Source organism: Xiphophorus couchianus, chromosome 7 (genome assembly GCF_001444195.1).
Source record: "Xiphophorus couchianus chromosome 7, X_couchianus-1.0, whole genome shotgun sequence".
NCBI classification, from domain to species: Eukaryota; Metazoa; Chordata; class Actinopteri; order Cyprinodontiformes; family Poeciliidae; genus Xiphophorus; species Xiphophorus couchianus.
In genome coordinates this window covers 12,926,860-12,943,110 of record NC_040234.1, presented here as the reverse complement: position 1 = coordinate 12,943,110, position 16,251 = coordinate 12,926,860, and the positions used below count along the sequence as shown (strand labels likewise).

General features: G+C 42.3%; 1 protein-coding gene across 2 annotated transcripts; it reads right to left on the bottom strand.

Moving 5' to 3' along the window:
- Window positions 1-230: 230 nt before the first annotated feature.
- On the bottom strand, window positions 231-15,923 carry irs2b (insulin receptor substrate 2b). 2 transcript variants are annotated; one of them, XM_028022574.1, is made up of 3 exons: window positions 11,810-15,923; window positions 10,490-10,562; window positions 231-3,093 (listed from the first exon to the last, which is right to left on the bottom strand). In XM_028022574.1, the coding sequence occupies exons 1-2, from the start codon at window positions 15,372-15,374 to the stop codon at window positions 10,543-10,545; spliced, it is 3,585 nt and encodes a 1,194-aa protein (XP_027878375.1). In that variant the 5' UTR covers window positions 15,375-15,923; the 3' UTR covers window positions 231-3,093; window positions 10,490-10,542. The 2 variants fall into 2 exon arrangements, with proteins under 2 accessions (XP_027878375.1, XP_027878376.1); XM_028022575.1 differs by lacking the exon at window positions 10,490-10,562 and having other exon boundaries at window positions 11,810-15,920.
- Window positions 15,924-16,251: the final 328 nt, after the last annotated feature.

The following is a 16,251-nucleotide window of genomic DNA, read 5'->3' as shown; positions in this document are numbered from 1 at the left end:
AAATCCTAGCTGTTTCAACATGGCTGGGGGTCGTGACAACCAGGCACAAAAACAATGACAATGCTAATACTGCAACTATTGCTAGATAGGCTCTAAGCCCAAGTTTTAAAGTTATGTTTATAGATGTAGAAAACAAGATGTGCTCAATTTTTATTCTTTTTTTTCATGAACTAGAACGAGTTGTAAAAACAATCTTTTTGGAGAAGATGATCAAGAAACACCAACCAGTCTTCAATTTTCTTAAATATCATTTATTGCATGTATCTATAAAGAATCAATACAATCTAAAGCAATAAGCTAAGTTTAAATTATCATTTCTTAGTAGCATCACAATGTGCATGATATGAAATATGTACAATGAAGACACAGCAAAGCAAGCCAACGCCCATCTGATGCTGAATAAAAACATTTTCCAAAATGCAAAACACTGCTCAAAACGCCAAAAATATTTCATTAGCTAAAAGAAAATGAAAAAAAAAGCCAAAAGGTTTTCCATTTCAAAATTGGAGGACAAAAAATGTACAAATGGCAAACATTTTTGATTTAAATTTTTAAAAACATTATCAACATTATTTCTACATTTGGTTCATCTCTGTAAACTAATTTTTCGAAAGGTGTAAATATTGCATAGATGCCATGTGTGTCGTACCTAAGTATCAAGAAGTAATTGTGTCAAGTATTAATCATTTTTTTCTTTCTATTTTTTATTTTATATTCCAGAACTACAGCATTAGAAAATGTCCTCATAGTGGCATCCATTTTGCAAGACTATCCCATGACAGTAAAAAAAAAAGAAAGAAAAATAATCAAAAGCGAAACCTTGTTGGTCATCGTATAACTTAATTAGTGCTTTTGTTGTGTCAGGAAAAAAAATCACTCAAACACATACTATGTACAGTACAAACATATTATTTAACTTAACACCTCTGAAATTTTCTCAGCATTTGCTCAGATGTAATTCTCTGTAACGCTGCACTATCTACAGTATATAGGCGAAGGTACCTGTGATTTGAGATAAATAAAATGCTTCCCTTGGTTTTCGTTCGGCGAGTGTAAGTGTGGTGGTTTCCGGTGAGTACATCTGGATGTTGCCTTGTTGAAGCCTGCGTTCCCAGGCTCAGAACACAGCACGTACTACATTCAGCGTGTCTTGTGTTACAATCTGGAAAGTTTGAAAATTCAGGACTGCGCAGAGAAGCCTAATCAAAGGGCGGGGCCCCGTGGCCCTGCGAGGCTCGTGTGCCACATTGCTTTGGTGACGGAGCGCTGCAATGAGGCATCACATGAGGGGAAAAATACTATCCTAGGCTGTATAAATCGCTCGCAAACATTGATTCTCCTGACGCTTGTCCTGACTGGCCATGGACCGGTTTCTGTTATCAAGGCTTTCAAAAAGTTGAACTTTTGTAGCTGTCAACGTGTTCTGCCACATTTTCGTTTTCAGCGATTGCCACTGCAGGTTAGCTGGCTGAAGAAAGGATGCCACGGTTTTCCCTCGCTTACTAGAAAGACAGATTCAGCTGTTTGGTTTGGATATTTCTGGTTGGCAAAAACAAGGACAGTCATGCTGTGGAAACAGCAGTGTTCATTGCTCTTGTTAAAGTAAAAATATTTTACTGGCAAACTGAGCTATAATTAACCTGCTCATTAATATCTTAGTCTCCATAACACACCCTTGAAAATGATCCCAACATTTTATGTTCTTATAATAAAATGTTTGCGTAGCTCTTTGTCAAAATAACTTTAAATGAAAAAATGACAGATAGCATTATTATAATTGTCTCTACATGCTTGATTTAAATAAGAGTATTTTCCTTTAGGGTTTCCTTGGTACAGTGAAACTGGTATTTTTCTCCAAAGTTGTCATCACATTAGAATCTCACGCCGGTCCATGCCCAGTCCAGGTGGGTCATCGTTTCCTGCAGGACTTGTGCAGGTTGTCACAGGTGAAATGAGACTTGTGCTCAGACAGGCAGACACAGATCTGATGCTCTGCTGCGTGCGCCTGTGGTGCTACTAAGGTCCTCCTGGCATTAATTCTCTCTGTGTGAAAACACCATGTTATGGATCATAATAAATATATTACTCTGGACTTTGAATACATCACTTTTGTTATAGATGTGGCAAGATAAGGAACTTAATCTCAGAGAGGCTGGCTCTGATAAACATTCAGTCAGTTAAAATGATCAGGTAAATCTTTGATACTGTGTATTTAAAGGTCCAAACTAAAAGGGTCCATCAGAATGAGGCTGATGGCTAGAGTAAGGCTTTGGATTGATGTATTTTTTTTTTTTGTACTTTTTTGCATTTTATTTTAACATTCACCTCTGAAAATAAATATTTCATATATATTTCTACTGTTTGACTCAGTGCTGAGGTAGGGTTTTTTTTTCTTGTGTAAGTAGACATTACCTTTGACTTTTAAATATGCTCACAAATGCCGTCTTCTTTTTGCAGCTCAACCCTGTATGCAGATTCTCACACCCTTTTCATTTAATACATACATACATCATAGATAAATAAATAAATACATGTTATCAGTATTCATGGATACTGATAACATTTTTTTTTTCTTTGCATGTAATTGCGTACGCATGCTCTCCAGGTTTGGTTCACAGGTTTTCAGGTGAGAAAAATCTGACAACTACTTGGCTGAAGCCAAAATAAAATCCGATTCTAAGTCTGTAAATGGAATAAACTACAAACAATAAATGGAATAAACAGTAAATGCTCTAATAATGTACTGCACAAGAGATCGAAGGCCTAGGAAATGAGATAAAGTTACCTATCTAGTGTTAAGAGTTTCATATTCTGTCGGAGTTCTTGGTCTAGCACTACAGCAGCAATGGCACCTGGATGTTTGGGTGCTGAGAAAAAAGGAGAGGAGGGATTTAGGTCAAGGGTCAAATGTCTGTGTTTCCGTGGTTATGGCCGTCTCCAAACTCCCCACAGAGGGCAGCGAAGAGGTTAAGGGGCGTCAGCTGTCCAGCTGTTGCAGTGGTGACCTTATCATCTGGATACAGCGGAGTTTCACTTTCACAGGAAGGGGAGGAAGAAGAGGAGGAGAGGCGGGAAGACCCATCAGTCTTCATTCTGGAAGAAGAAAGGAAAAAAATAAACTTTATAGAACCAGATGTCATACTATGATAAAAAACACACGTTTCCATTCAGTATCTTTTTAATGGAGAATGAAAGAAAAGGTCCACAATGGGAAAATGTCAGGTCTGTGTTTTGGGTAGAGCTGTGTAGATACCTCCACAACACCGGAACCACTCGGGTGTTGTTTATTGTTGTTTATTGACTGTGTAAAACTGTGTAAAAAAATTAAAAAATTGATGATCTGGTACATTGTTTTAAAGAAATACAACCTCTGTTTGTTTAGAGGGGCATTCTTTTTGTTAACAGTAATTAAAAGCAGTTCGGACATATGAGAAACGCCCTGAAATTACACACCAGATCAACTCAAAGTTGTGTCACTTCCTGCTACAATAGCCTGTGCCTTCTATAGTAAAGCAGCGGTAAGTAGAGTTAGAATATGAGTTTATGTATCTTTCAGGCTGTTGAAGGGAATTAAAACAGATCAATTAGTAGATGTGTGCCTTGGTTTATCTCTTTTCTTCAGCAATTATAAATGTGGTGGTTCAATCGTCATAATGCTGAAGACAGAAGGTATTATCATTTAGCTTGTCTGGAACTGGGTGAAAACACCTCAAACTCCCAAAACTCATTGGTTTGCTTATTACATGCTTTCATTATGTAAAACACTTCAGACTTTCCATTAAGGAAGGTTATTTTCTTCCCTCAAAAGAGAGCAAAACCAGGGCAAGGACGTTCAAATCCTCCTCCTGCAAATACTAGCAATCATTTCTATAAATGCTTATAATTGTTCATTGTTTTTTTAACTTCAGAATCTAGCATCTGCAGTCTGCCTTATTTCCGCTCTGAGAGAACAACCAATCAGTGCCAAGAATCTAAAATATTTTGTTTGTAAACAAACTTTCATCTATTCTTTCCACCTCCATATTTTGAAGTTGCTAATGTTTTCTACCCTTTCTTTTATTTTTTTTTTATAAATAATCAGTTTAAAATAAATATTCCTTTGTGTAGACAGGGCTTGATGGTCCCACTTTAAACAACAGTTGCTCTTCGAGGAGTTTGCTTTTGTACTGTATATGCCTCGGCTGGTGAACACTGAAGTGGCAGGGGGATAAAACAGTGAGGCATTTAACACTATGCTGCTGAAACATGACAAGACTCTCCTGACGACTAAAAGAAGGGAAAATACCAACGCTGTACCTCAACAGAACTTTCATCTGTCCCTCGCACTCAGACAAACGCATGTGCTTCCAAATACCCTGAGAGCCCGGTGTTTGACGTCTAGCATGTCTCTCAGTGGAAAGCTGTGCTGACCTTATGCCCCTGTGTACATGTTTGTGAGGTTTCATTTGCATGCAAGGCTATCAGATAGGAGCGGAAGTCTTGGCTGGCTGACACAAACACGCACACACACACGCAGAGATAGTAGCTGCATTTCTTCTCTCGTTCGCTGAAGAACAAGAGCTGTTTTCACAAAGCTGGATGTGATCATCATTCTCTAAAACAAACCTTTCATTCAGAATTCCTGTATACTCCCCTCCCACCCTTCCTCCACCCCCTTCCCACCATAAACATACAAACACACACACTTCTGTTCTCTATCTCTGCTCTATATATTCTGCCTTGAAGGAAAATGTAGATAGTAATATTAGTTCTAAAGAGGGGGGGGGGGGAAAGCACAGGGAAGTTGGTTGAGGAGGAGTTGTTGTCCAGGTTGCAAAAATATGGATCTGGAAAAGCTCGTTTGAATAACCGGATAATTGATTTTACTCCTGAGGCCACCTGTGCTGGCGGAGAGAGAGGAAAACAGACATGGTGGGGTGGGAAGCGGTGGAAAAACCACAGTAACAGAACGAACCTGACAGAGAGGAACGGGAATGCAGTGAGGTCATGGGACTCGGAGACCATACCGATCCAAATGTGTGAGGGGATGGGCTAGTCAGCAGCCTGTAGAGGCAAGCACTTGGGTGAGAATGACTGCGATCTGCCGGGAAGGAGAATTGAATCACCATACCAGCTCAGATCAACAACCAGGCGTGGCTGCTAAAACCAAAGTGATGCATCACCCCTCTTCTATCTATTTTATTTTGTTTAATTCCTTCTAAGAACAATAATTGCAACGACGGCGATCGGCCACACACAGCGCTTTTCAAACCCAAGAAGATTGTAGCGAAGAAAGGAGTAGGCTGGAAGGTTTGGGAAAGTGGGTGTGTTACTGGGAGGAGGGGATCCAGCAGGGGGGGGGGGGATGAACCCAGTACCCCCTACCCCTCCTCCTTTTTACAAGCACATGCACACACACCCCCACCTCTCCCTGCAACAAAAAAACCACCCTCCTGCCCCCCACTCCCGGTCCCATATCTGCCCACCCACACCAACACAGACACACACAAGCTCTGTTCATTATTTATTTAGTTCACTCAAGCTAAAATTAGCCCCCTGCTTCATTCAGAGACACAGTTATGTATTAGCAGACTCCTCTCCGGCTCTTCACTGTCTGTTTGCAGATGAATTGCCAGTTTATGTCACCATCTGTCTGAAAAACGGGCCAGTAAACGAAGGAGCGGACAGGTCCGCTTTGTTTACATTCCTGAACCTGGTCAGCTCCTCCCTGATCTACAGCAGCGCTCAGGCCAAACAAACACCGGCTGACCTCCCACACCTCTCTCTGCCTGACCAACAAAACAAAAACAGCAACAGCAAGGCAGGCTGTTGTCCCACACCAACTCTCACAAAAGCACAGAATCAAAATTGAAAAATTAGAATCTTTTTCTTTCCCATTCAACAAATGCATATAAACAAATTATTGACATTATTAGCAGTCAATAAATTAATATACATTTACTTTAATGTGCATTTGAGCGTAAATATGAATAATTGTTCATCATTTTGACTGGTTCAAAACTTCTCCCTAACATTAAAGGACCTTTTTCCTTTTTTATTTGTTAAAATATCTGTCCAAAATCAGAATCAGAAAGTCAGACTATTGCAACAGCAAAGCTCAGCTTATCTTTTTTTGCTGAAGCTTGTTAGGTTTCAAAGTCCTTGTACGGAAATGCCAAAAAAATGTGTTGGACTGATTGGACCTGTCTCCAACTGAACAGAGCAGAGAGGTGCAGCCCCTCACTTATTATTCTATCAATTATTCTGAAAATTAATTGATTAATCAGATAAAAAGACCAGCACATTTTGCAGGTTTTTCATTTAGCCACGTAAGCCTTTTTTGTACAATATTAGAAAAATATTAAAACATGCAAATAAACAAATAATCTAATACTTTTTTGTAGCAAAGGATGCATCTACAACTAAAAAAATACTTCCAACATAAATGTGAAAATTTCAGCCATTTCTGCTTTCTACAACGTTTTTAAAAAATGCTGATATTTTATAATCAATATTTTTATGGCACCAGAATCTCATACAGGCAGATGTTTAGTTTGCAGTTATCCAATTAAATTAATACAAAGAAGAAACCCTCAGAGCTGAAATGAGGCAACACCTACTTGTTTGGCTTAGAGTAATTACCTAATCCATCAATCAATTATCACAGCAACATGTGCTCTAATTTTAATTCAGGTGTCTGAGATAATGGATGTGACAGCTCCATTCTCCACTAAAACAAACAACTGGCAGAATTCCAGTCCAGAAACAGAAACAGAAAGTCTTCATACATGACTTCAGAACGCCGCATGTTCCTAAACATCAGATATGCGAGCTGTCCTTACATTAGAACCCTCTCACCTGGCATGTGTTTGGGTACATCACACACACAGAGCCACTGTCACTGCTTCACCTTTCGGAAAACAAGCTACTGAACAATGTCTAATCCTGAAGAGAATGTAATCCGTCTTACCTCCGAGCTAAATTGAGGATACGTGAGGTTAACTTTGTTTTGATCTCGCGCTGGAACATCCCGCCCTACTTTGCTCAGAGTTATGTATCAGAGACGCTGCTTACGTGAGTCTGCAGGACAGGTGGTGTTCGGGACAGGTGAGGATGCACACAACCCCGTCTCCTAAAACCGAGATGCACGTAATATGAAGGAAATGAGACTGAAATGAGAAGCGGGACCACTTTCTAATGTGCACGAACAACTGCCAGTGACTTGTGTGTAAAACCTAATCAGAGATTCAATAAACAACAACAAGCACCCATGTGCACTGGATGTGTGAATATAAAAAGGTTCAGGGAGAGTGGAATCACATGGCTTCTGAAAAACAGAAGAAACAATTTTGAAGAGCGACAACGAGGAGAAATGGGGGGGAGGAGGACGCACACGAGGAGAGAAAGGGGGGAAGGGTTTCAGGTTGGCTTCTTGAAACTGCTTGGCCACACCCCCACCTCCCCTCTCTATCCCTCTCTCTCTCACACACACACACACACCCCCTCTCCCTCTGTTGTTGTGGTGGCAGATGGTGGCCAGTCACTGCCGTATTGTCACTCTCCTCGGAGGGGCCAGATAACCAGTGAGTACTGCTTGGCGGGGCAGGTGCAGAAACCCCTGACCCCACCACACCCCCACTACCCACCATCTGCTGATAGCTGTATATCTACGCACATGGTAGTGGCACACAAAGTCAGAATGTGTGACTGGTGGGTGTGTGTATTTTCGGGGGTAGGGGGTGGGCGAGCAGTCTGGGCCCACAAATGGAGAGCGTGAGTCAGTTTTCCCCCTCCGTCTGCACCCGTGCAGGACTGCTTTGATTCAAAGAACCAAATGTTGCGTATAAAAAAATAGGAAACAAAAAAAAATGGAAAGTTGGGGGTTAGAAATGACAGAAGGATGATGAAGAACGTTAGCAGGTAGTCTACAAAAGGGGAAAACAAAAGGAAGAAAGAGAAGTTGTTAAAACACCAGACAGGCCTCCTTTACCTGTTCTGACCGAAACATAGAAATTTAAGTGAGTGGATTTCTCATAATCCTTTCAACACAACACCACCTGACACCCACACGAGTAAATGACAAAAGCTGTGTTTCCATCAGAGTTCACTTCAGGGCATTAGGAAAATCTGACAAAGCAGTCTAAATTTGGCCAAAAGCCTCCTCTACATTTTCAAAACATGTTTTTACGCGTCCTTCAGGTAGATTTAGTCTCTTTTGAAAAAGAGCCGTGGTGCATAAACAAAGGTGGACACACCTCTAAGAGTTCACATCAAAAATTATTCAACTTGCGGTAGGAGGGAATTTTTATATTCTACAAAGGAAAAGTCAGTAAATTTAATCTGTAATTGTGTAAGGTAAGGCTTTACCGATCAGGCTTTTCCTGACTGATATGCATCTCCTTTCTTTGACAAAATGACATTCTGACCTTTCTTTCCAACTAACCCTTATAGGGAGAATGTGCTGCAGGTTCTTTAATAGAGGTGTTTGTTTTGACTAAACAAGTGAATTTAAAGACTAGTTCCTTTTATCTTTAAGTGATTTTTGTATTAAATTCAAAAAATGCATCAAAGTACATGCAATTGTTTGATGTATTTATAGATGGAGAATCATCATCAAGTATTTAGTTTTGAGGTATTTAATCAACAAGAAAAAAAAGATTTTTGGTTTGGCTTTTTCTGATCAGGGCAGATAAAGGGAGAATCAATTAGAAAAATTCATTGGTGCCTCTCTAATGTAATATTTTGTAACTACTACTTTCAACAAAAAAAAGATCACTCTCGTTTTTAGCTCATTGCAGGAATTTGAGCGCAAACTTTCCATTGGTACAAAGAGCAAGAATAACATGGTAATTTGACTAATTTGCTTCATCTTTGTGAAAAGTCTGAAAGAGTCAGTCTGAAATTTGCAACACAAATAAAGAGAAATGCGGCTACTGTCCGCAGGCCAATAACGTTTCCAACTGAAACCTGCAGAACTTCCTCCGTACACTGACAGACAGGAAGTGCTAACAAATTAGCAGCATCTTCCTTTTATGATCTGGGATGACAGATTACAGCAGGTGATGGCCAAATGTACATGAAGAATGGCAGGAATGCAAACAACAGTGAACCAGCGAACATGGGGAATGTGGCAAAGCCTGTCAACTTGTAGTAAACAGGCGTGGCTTTTTTTTTTAAAGAAATATTTGCTATTTTGATGCGGAGGTCAATCATCCTTAAATGGGCAAAGACTGATTAACATTTCCCCCTGATTATTTTCTCTGTCTGCTTTCTAGCTAGGCCTTTTATGTTCCATTAGTCAATAAAACGTAGACAAAGCACTAAAGTTTTTTTTTTCTAAGTTACTATTACTCCTACTGCAGTTAAAATAATATAACATGTTAATTATAATACTGCCACATTTATCAGTAACAGACACAAGCAAGGTTATTCTTACTTTCCTCTGTAAGAATAACAAACTGATATTAACAAGTTAGTCAGGCTACCTGTTCTGGTAGCCATTTATTTTAAAGTCTATTTTAGTGTTTAAAACTGCATTTTGTAGATGAAGGTATAACTGTTTTTTTTTCCTACTAGAAACATTTGCAAACAGCAGACTTTCTCATTCTTGTAAAAAAGTTCAAACTGTAGTTCACCTTATTTGACTGCCACTGTGTAGCAACAGGTGGGGGCAAGGCAGTTATTAAGGCTCCAATAAACAAACAGGCAGCACATTTCCAGGTCATTTCACCTTTTTGGTCATTTTTTTACCTGACTTTTTGGTATGTGAAATTGTGATGTCTACTGTGAGATGTTCTATCACGCGTCAATTTGTAATTCATTATGTTAATGTCTGTAACATAATAAAGTTAGTTGACTCCAATAAATTATCACTCAATTGGACATTTATTGTGTGAGGAAACAGCTCCAAATGTGGATCAAAACAAATAACACAAAGTTTTCAACTAATAACATTCAACTGAATTAAGCATTAAATTTTAGAATCTTTATGACTATTAATCTCTTTATAATTTCAGTAAATAATAATCAATAGAGAGAAGAACTAATACAACTTAGGATGTCTTAAAAACGGGAAAAAAATTCCTACCAAACAGTTTGTAAACCGAGGCAGGTACCAACTGTTAAAAGGATGAATTTACCCGAAACCATCTCCATACAGGGAGGAGTTTCAATATTTTTGAAAAATCCAGGAACATTTTCAACAGGTCGGAAAGTACACGTTTACAGTGCACGTGTGTCTCTTTCAAGTCAACTATCCCCATACAAAACATGTTTATCAGAGCTTGTTCTTGTAAAAGAACATTTCATTGGCATGTTTGTGAAGTTGCTCACAGAGGGGGAAAAGAAAAGAATCCTCCCATCACCCACTCCTCCTCCTCCTGCTCCTCTAAGTCCATCCCACCAGGTTAGAAAAACAAGTGAGCATTCACCTCTCCCAGCAACCTTTGCACACTGCCCACATTCCAGCTCTGAAACCCAGTACCTGACAATTGATAAACAACTGACTCACTTGTTTTTCTGGGGAACCCGATGACTTGCACTGAGCTCCACGTCGGCTGCGGCTCAGAGAACGAGAGCCTTGGCTGAGACCAGAAAGGGGAGACAAGCCCAGTTGTGAAAGCACAAACACTAATTAAACTCTACTATTTCACCATCAGGAACACAGATTTTTGTGACTCATGATGATCCCGTCTCTCTGTATTTTCTTTTCAGGCAAACAACAACTTCTAACATGCCCCTGCCAGGTCATCAATCTCTGTAAATAAACCCCTTCCATTTACACATGTACGAAAAGCCACTGATGCAACACTGAACAAAATGAGGGGAAAGGTAATATTTTGATGGGGGGGGAATACCGCTACTGCCCCTCTCCCAAATGTTAGCCGTTTCATGGTTACAAAACACAGCGCAAGACACTTTAAATAAAACATATTCTAGATCCTTCTACAGTAGGATCGTAATGTGGTGCGTCACTGTATAAGATTAGATTTTTTTTTTCTGACATACTGACGTGGTCGAAAACTGCGTCACTGAGGGAGCTCAGAGCAAACCATTCACACAAAACACACGATGGAAGCGTCAAGCCAAACAGAATACAACCATAAGAAGCTCTTTCAAAATAAGATGGCTGCAGAGGAAGAATACAATAAAGTGTGACTCTTCTTAGATAATTTAATAAGCTAATGAAAGAGCAAAAAGACAATGTGCTGCACCCAAAATCGACACTATTTTCTCCATTTGTATCCTTTGTTTACTTCATAATAGTAATTCAAACTCTCTTATTTGGGAATTGAAATAAAACTGTTTCCAGCACACTAGCTCTGCAGTTTCAAACAAGATAAAAGACTACCTCAGAATCACACAGCCTTGGGATTTTTCAGTGATGGGTGGAACGAGTAGGTGACTAATCCTATCTAAACATCGCAGCCCACACCCAGCAGTCATGTTAATAACTGGCTTACTTCTGTGAGACTTCTGCAGCCTGTGTTTACATATCACTATATTAGCAGTGGAGGAATAAAAAAAGACACAGCTGATGACCAGGTGCTGGTTATTTTCAACACACTATAGAGTCAGAATTATGAGGTAATGAAAGATCTGCAAGGTAAAAAATAATGGCCAAACAAGCTCGATGCAGATGAAGATACACGTTTTGCTGCAGGTAATGTCAACATAAAGAAGTGCAAAAGATGTAGGAAGTGATGTTATGCGTGGCCAATCTCTGGCTCACTGAGGCGGATCATGATCCTACTCTACCCTTACACCACTCCCTTTATGAATGAAAAACCTGCTGAATGAAAGGGCGTGTGCAATAAGGACAAACACTCACCTTTCACAGCAGCAGTAGTAGTCTCCTTGAATCCCAGGCTGGCGTAGGGGCTGGCGCTGAACCCATTTAGACCCCCTTTGCAGCCGCAAGTCGTCTTGAACCTCAGGAATTCGTCGCATCTGCCTAACCTGCCCCCTCCGAGGTTCCCTTCCATCAAGTTTAAGGCAATGTAGTTCAGTCCGTTTTGATACCCCGCTGACGTTTCCCTGCACATGGGGCTGGTGTGGTCCTCGCCGGGCTCCTCAGAGCTGTGGACAGAGTGGGACACGTTCTCCACAGAAGCGGAGCTGTGCCGCTTGGTGTCATGGGCGAAAGACGGGCACACGGGCGTCACAGTGGTGGTGGAGGAGAAGGTCTCGGAGCTATGGCGGCGACGCCCCTGAGGGTCAGCCCGGATAACCTTGGCCCCCCGGTCTGGATCTACAACACTGAGAGATAACGATGGTGCCCCAAGTAGGAAAGAATCCACTGGCACAAGGGGCACCACATCCACTAAGCTGCTTTCAAGACTGAGTCTCTTCACACATGCAGTTGGGCTGGTGGGGAGAGGGGTGGCATCAGTGGCGCAGAGAACAGATAAAGGAGCAGGTGGACCAAAGGTCATCTCAGTGTAGTCACTTTTGGTAATAGCAGGCTCACTTACAGGACTCCCTTTCTGTCCCATTGTCTTTGTCTCTCCCTCCGTTCTCTTTTCATCCTCCTTCCCTTCAACTCTCTGTGTGTCCTGCTGGTTGCTCACCATGCTGGAGCACATCAAGACTTCAGATGTATGGTTAAGACACCCCGGTGGGTGGGAACCTTCTACTTGATGTGATTCAAGATGAACCGATGACTTGATGTCAATGTTAGCATAGTTTGACAGAGACAGTGATCCCTCCTCTGTACACATTACGCTTCCAGCCTCTGAGCTCTCCAACAGTGGGACGTCGGCAGCAGTACCAAAATCAATATTGATGTACTCTCCAGGGCTGCGAGGTTCTGAGGGAAGGGGATGCTCACTCATACATGGTAGTGTTCGAAGGGATTCCAAAGCCAGGCGAGTGGGCCGGCACACCCTGCTGCGGTGCAACAGGCCTCCATCTGACCGAGTCAGTTTTAGGAGAGAAGGGAGAGAAGATGGAGTGGTTGGCGTACCTGGGGAGCTACTGGTTCCAGATTCTCCAGGTGAGACGGGACCACCATTTGACTCTTCTTCTATCCGTTGTCTCTGTAAACTCATTACAACATACTGGTCGGTGTCAGCAGACCCAGTTCGCTGCAACTGTCCTTTGACCGATCTTGGTAGGGAGCTGTAACAATAAGGCTGTCTGTGGTGGAGGTGTGGGTCTCCTGAGAGGCTGAGAAGGTACTCTGGGGGTGTGAGAGAAACCAGAGCATCAACGGGAGACATGTACAGGTACTCTCCATTGCTTGGCTTTCCATCACTGCTTTCCACTGACATCTTGTGTCCGCACCACATAGGCATGTAGCCATTGTCCTCCAGAGAAATACTCCCAGGGGAGTCTGTGCGTGGGGCTAGCCCTGCTGTGCAGGAGTGTGAACGTGGATTGATGATCTGCTTTGGAGCAGAAACACACATAGGGCTCATGGGCATGTATGGGTCGTCCTTGGACCCTGGAGTCTGGGGTGCAACTCCAGGCATCATTGGCATGTAGCCGCTGTCACCTTGGAGACTGCTAGAGCTGATGTGAACATCCCTGTAATCTTCTAGCCCGCTTCCTTTAGGTGAGGCCGTGTGACACCTCAAAGAAGACCGGCTTCCACTTGTGTATGTGGCCCTCATGAGAGTGTATTCATCCAGAGAAGCTGAGGACACCTGAGGGGGTCGCCTCTGCTGACGGGGGGTAGTGAGGGAGTATGTTCGCTTTCGATACACTTTATCCAGCTCTGACAGCCGCCGGTAGCCATTCTGATTTTGCCTCTCCATCACCATGTAGCCATCAAGTTCACTCCCATCCCTGGAGGGAGGGGTTTCTGCTTTCAGAGATTCAGGAGTGTTGCTGCGAAGGGTTAGGGGTAACCTGAGGTCCCTTGCATCAGCAGGGCTGGAGCCATATTCTTCACATGATATAAAGCCTGCATCACTGGGAGAGCCTGAGAATGATGCACTGCAGCTGGAGGGGCGGGGGACACTGCTGTCCACACAGTTGGACACATGTCCTGAGCATGGGTTGGCCACAGGCGGAGAATGAGACAGGGGCATAGACATGGACTTACTATGCTGGAGAGTAGAAGATTCAAAAGTCAAGGAGGGCCGTGTTGTTATGGTGTGAGACCGGCTCAGGAGGGTCCTGTGGACCCCTGGGCTGAGGGGGCTCCCAGTGACAGACATTGGGCGTGTCATGGTGCCATCGCCCTCGCTGGCCGTGCGTATACGACAAGACAGGCATTTACTACTCACAGGAGATGTGGCAGAGGTGCTGTCTGTACGGGACCTCCGGGGGAGGCCGGTCTGGCTCGGTGGGAGATTATTCAGATGCCTCCTTGTTGGCACAGAGATGGGGTTGGTGCTAGATGACTGACTTTTGCTGCGAGGGCGGAACTCCGACAGCTCCTTCATGGCTTTCATGGCCTCTAGGATAGTTTCGTGGATATTCTGAGCCACTACTGAGTCATCAGCTTGCATCCAGAGCTCCCCTGGACCGATGGCTGCAGATCGACCCACCTCGATGAAGAAAAAGCTGTCGGAATGGCCGCACCTTCGGATGTTCATCAGCTGTAGTACAACAGAGGCGACCTCTGAGTTGAGCTTAACGAAGCTGATCATTCGGCTGGAGAGACAGAGCCTGTACACCCCGGTCAGATTCCTACTCTGTCCCAGTCCCCTGGATTTGAGGTTAACCTGCCATACTTCCTTGTAGGCGGCGGCCACCGGCGTTATTACACCGTAACTCGTCTCGTCGAAGCCAACCAGTGAAGACGCAGAGTTGGACGCCGAGCCGTCACACACTTTCCCCTCGGCCATTAGGTCCGTCAGCGCCCGGTACCAGTTCTCCTGTTCTTGCTCGTTTTCCGCCGCCACGGCAAAATACTCGTCCTTGGTGTAAAGAGCAATGAGATACTTGTGTTTCGCGTCCGCTCTCTTGCTGACGTTGAGGCAGCAGTCCAGGGGAACAACTCTCTTAGCGGCGGACTTGTTTCTCCATTTCTTCTCGTTCTCGTAGTACTCCAGCCGGGCAGGGAATCCTTCACACGGCTCCTTTAAAACGAAAAAGCGCTTGTGTCCGTGTTTCTGCTTCTTCAGATATCCACATTTTTTCGCGCTGTTATTGACGTTTGCATTACTAGTGCTGGTCATCAGCGCCTGACCGCCCGTGGTTGGCGGACTCGCCATTCTCGTGTTCCTCCAGTCCAGACCAGACCAGACCGCAGCGCTTGAATTTCCAGGAGTCGCTAGAAGAAAAAGAAGAAGAAAAAAAAGAAGAAAAACTCCGCGCTTTATTTTTAATCCTCTATTTCCAGAGCCGTACGTGCGCTCGTCTTCTCCCGCAGCCAAGCAATAAATAACACATGCCGGCTGATGTTCAGACTGAAGAGAGGAAACAACGTGTGACGATCTACACATCCAGCTTTGGCTTAAAAAAAGGAAGGGAAAAGCGAAGGAGAAAAAACTCACTCACTCACACACGCACCGGCAGTGGGCGGTGCGCCCTGAGCTCATTGTGCTCATTGGTGGAAACGGGATGAATGCTGGAGAGAGAGGAGGAGGAGGAGAAAGCCCTCCTACTATCACTCTGCCCTCTTCCGACTCATTTACGCGTAGTCACACAGCAGCGTAGCTTTATTTATAGCCTCTACTCCCATGATCCATCCAGCCTTTTTTTTTTTTTTAGCAGGATATGGATCCAAAAAGACAACCGAAAAAGATCTTGTTGTATAAATCTTTGGGTGGATTATAAAACACCGACTGATACACGTTTTTTTTATATTATCATTTTTTTGTAATGATAGTATGTTGATAGTATTTTCGCAAAATAAAAGATCAAAACTATGATTTAGACAAAGATCCATTAAATGCTAAGCTATTTTGTAATCAACCTTGTAGAAACAAAACACCAACATTATGAATCTGGATTGATTAGCCAACATGTGTCTTTTTCTTTGATATTTAAGCATTTGTATCATGAATATGTTGCATTATATAAAGTAAAGTAAAGACTATTAATTCTGTAACTAGCTAGTTACTTCTTATTTCAGTTTTAGCTTTGAATTTACTTTTGTAAGTGGTTATGTTTTATATGTTATTTAAAATGATGTATTAATATTAACATTAAGGATGAAAAACTATAATAATATTTGGCAGACAATATTGGAAGTTATTATTTGGAAATAGTAACATAGTAATAGTATTTAATGTTTTGTTTAAAGATAATACATATCTAATAATTATTTCATTATGTTTTTCTTACATAATTTATGTGTTTTGCATTATTTTGTTTTTA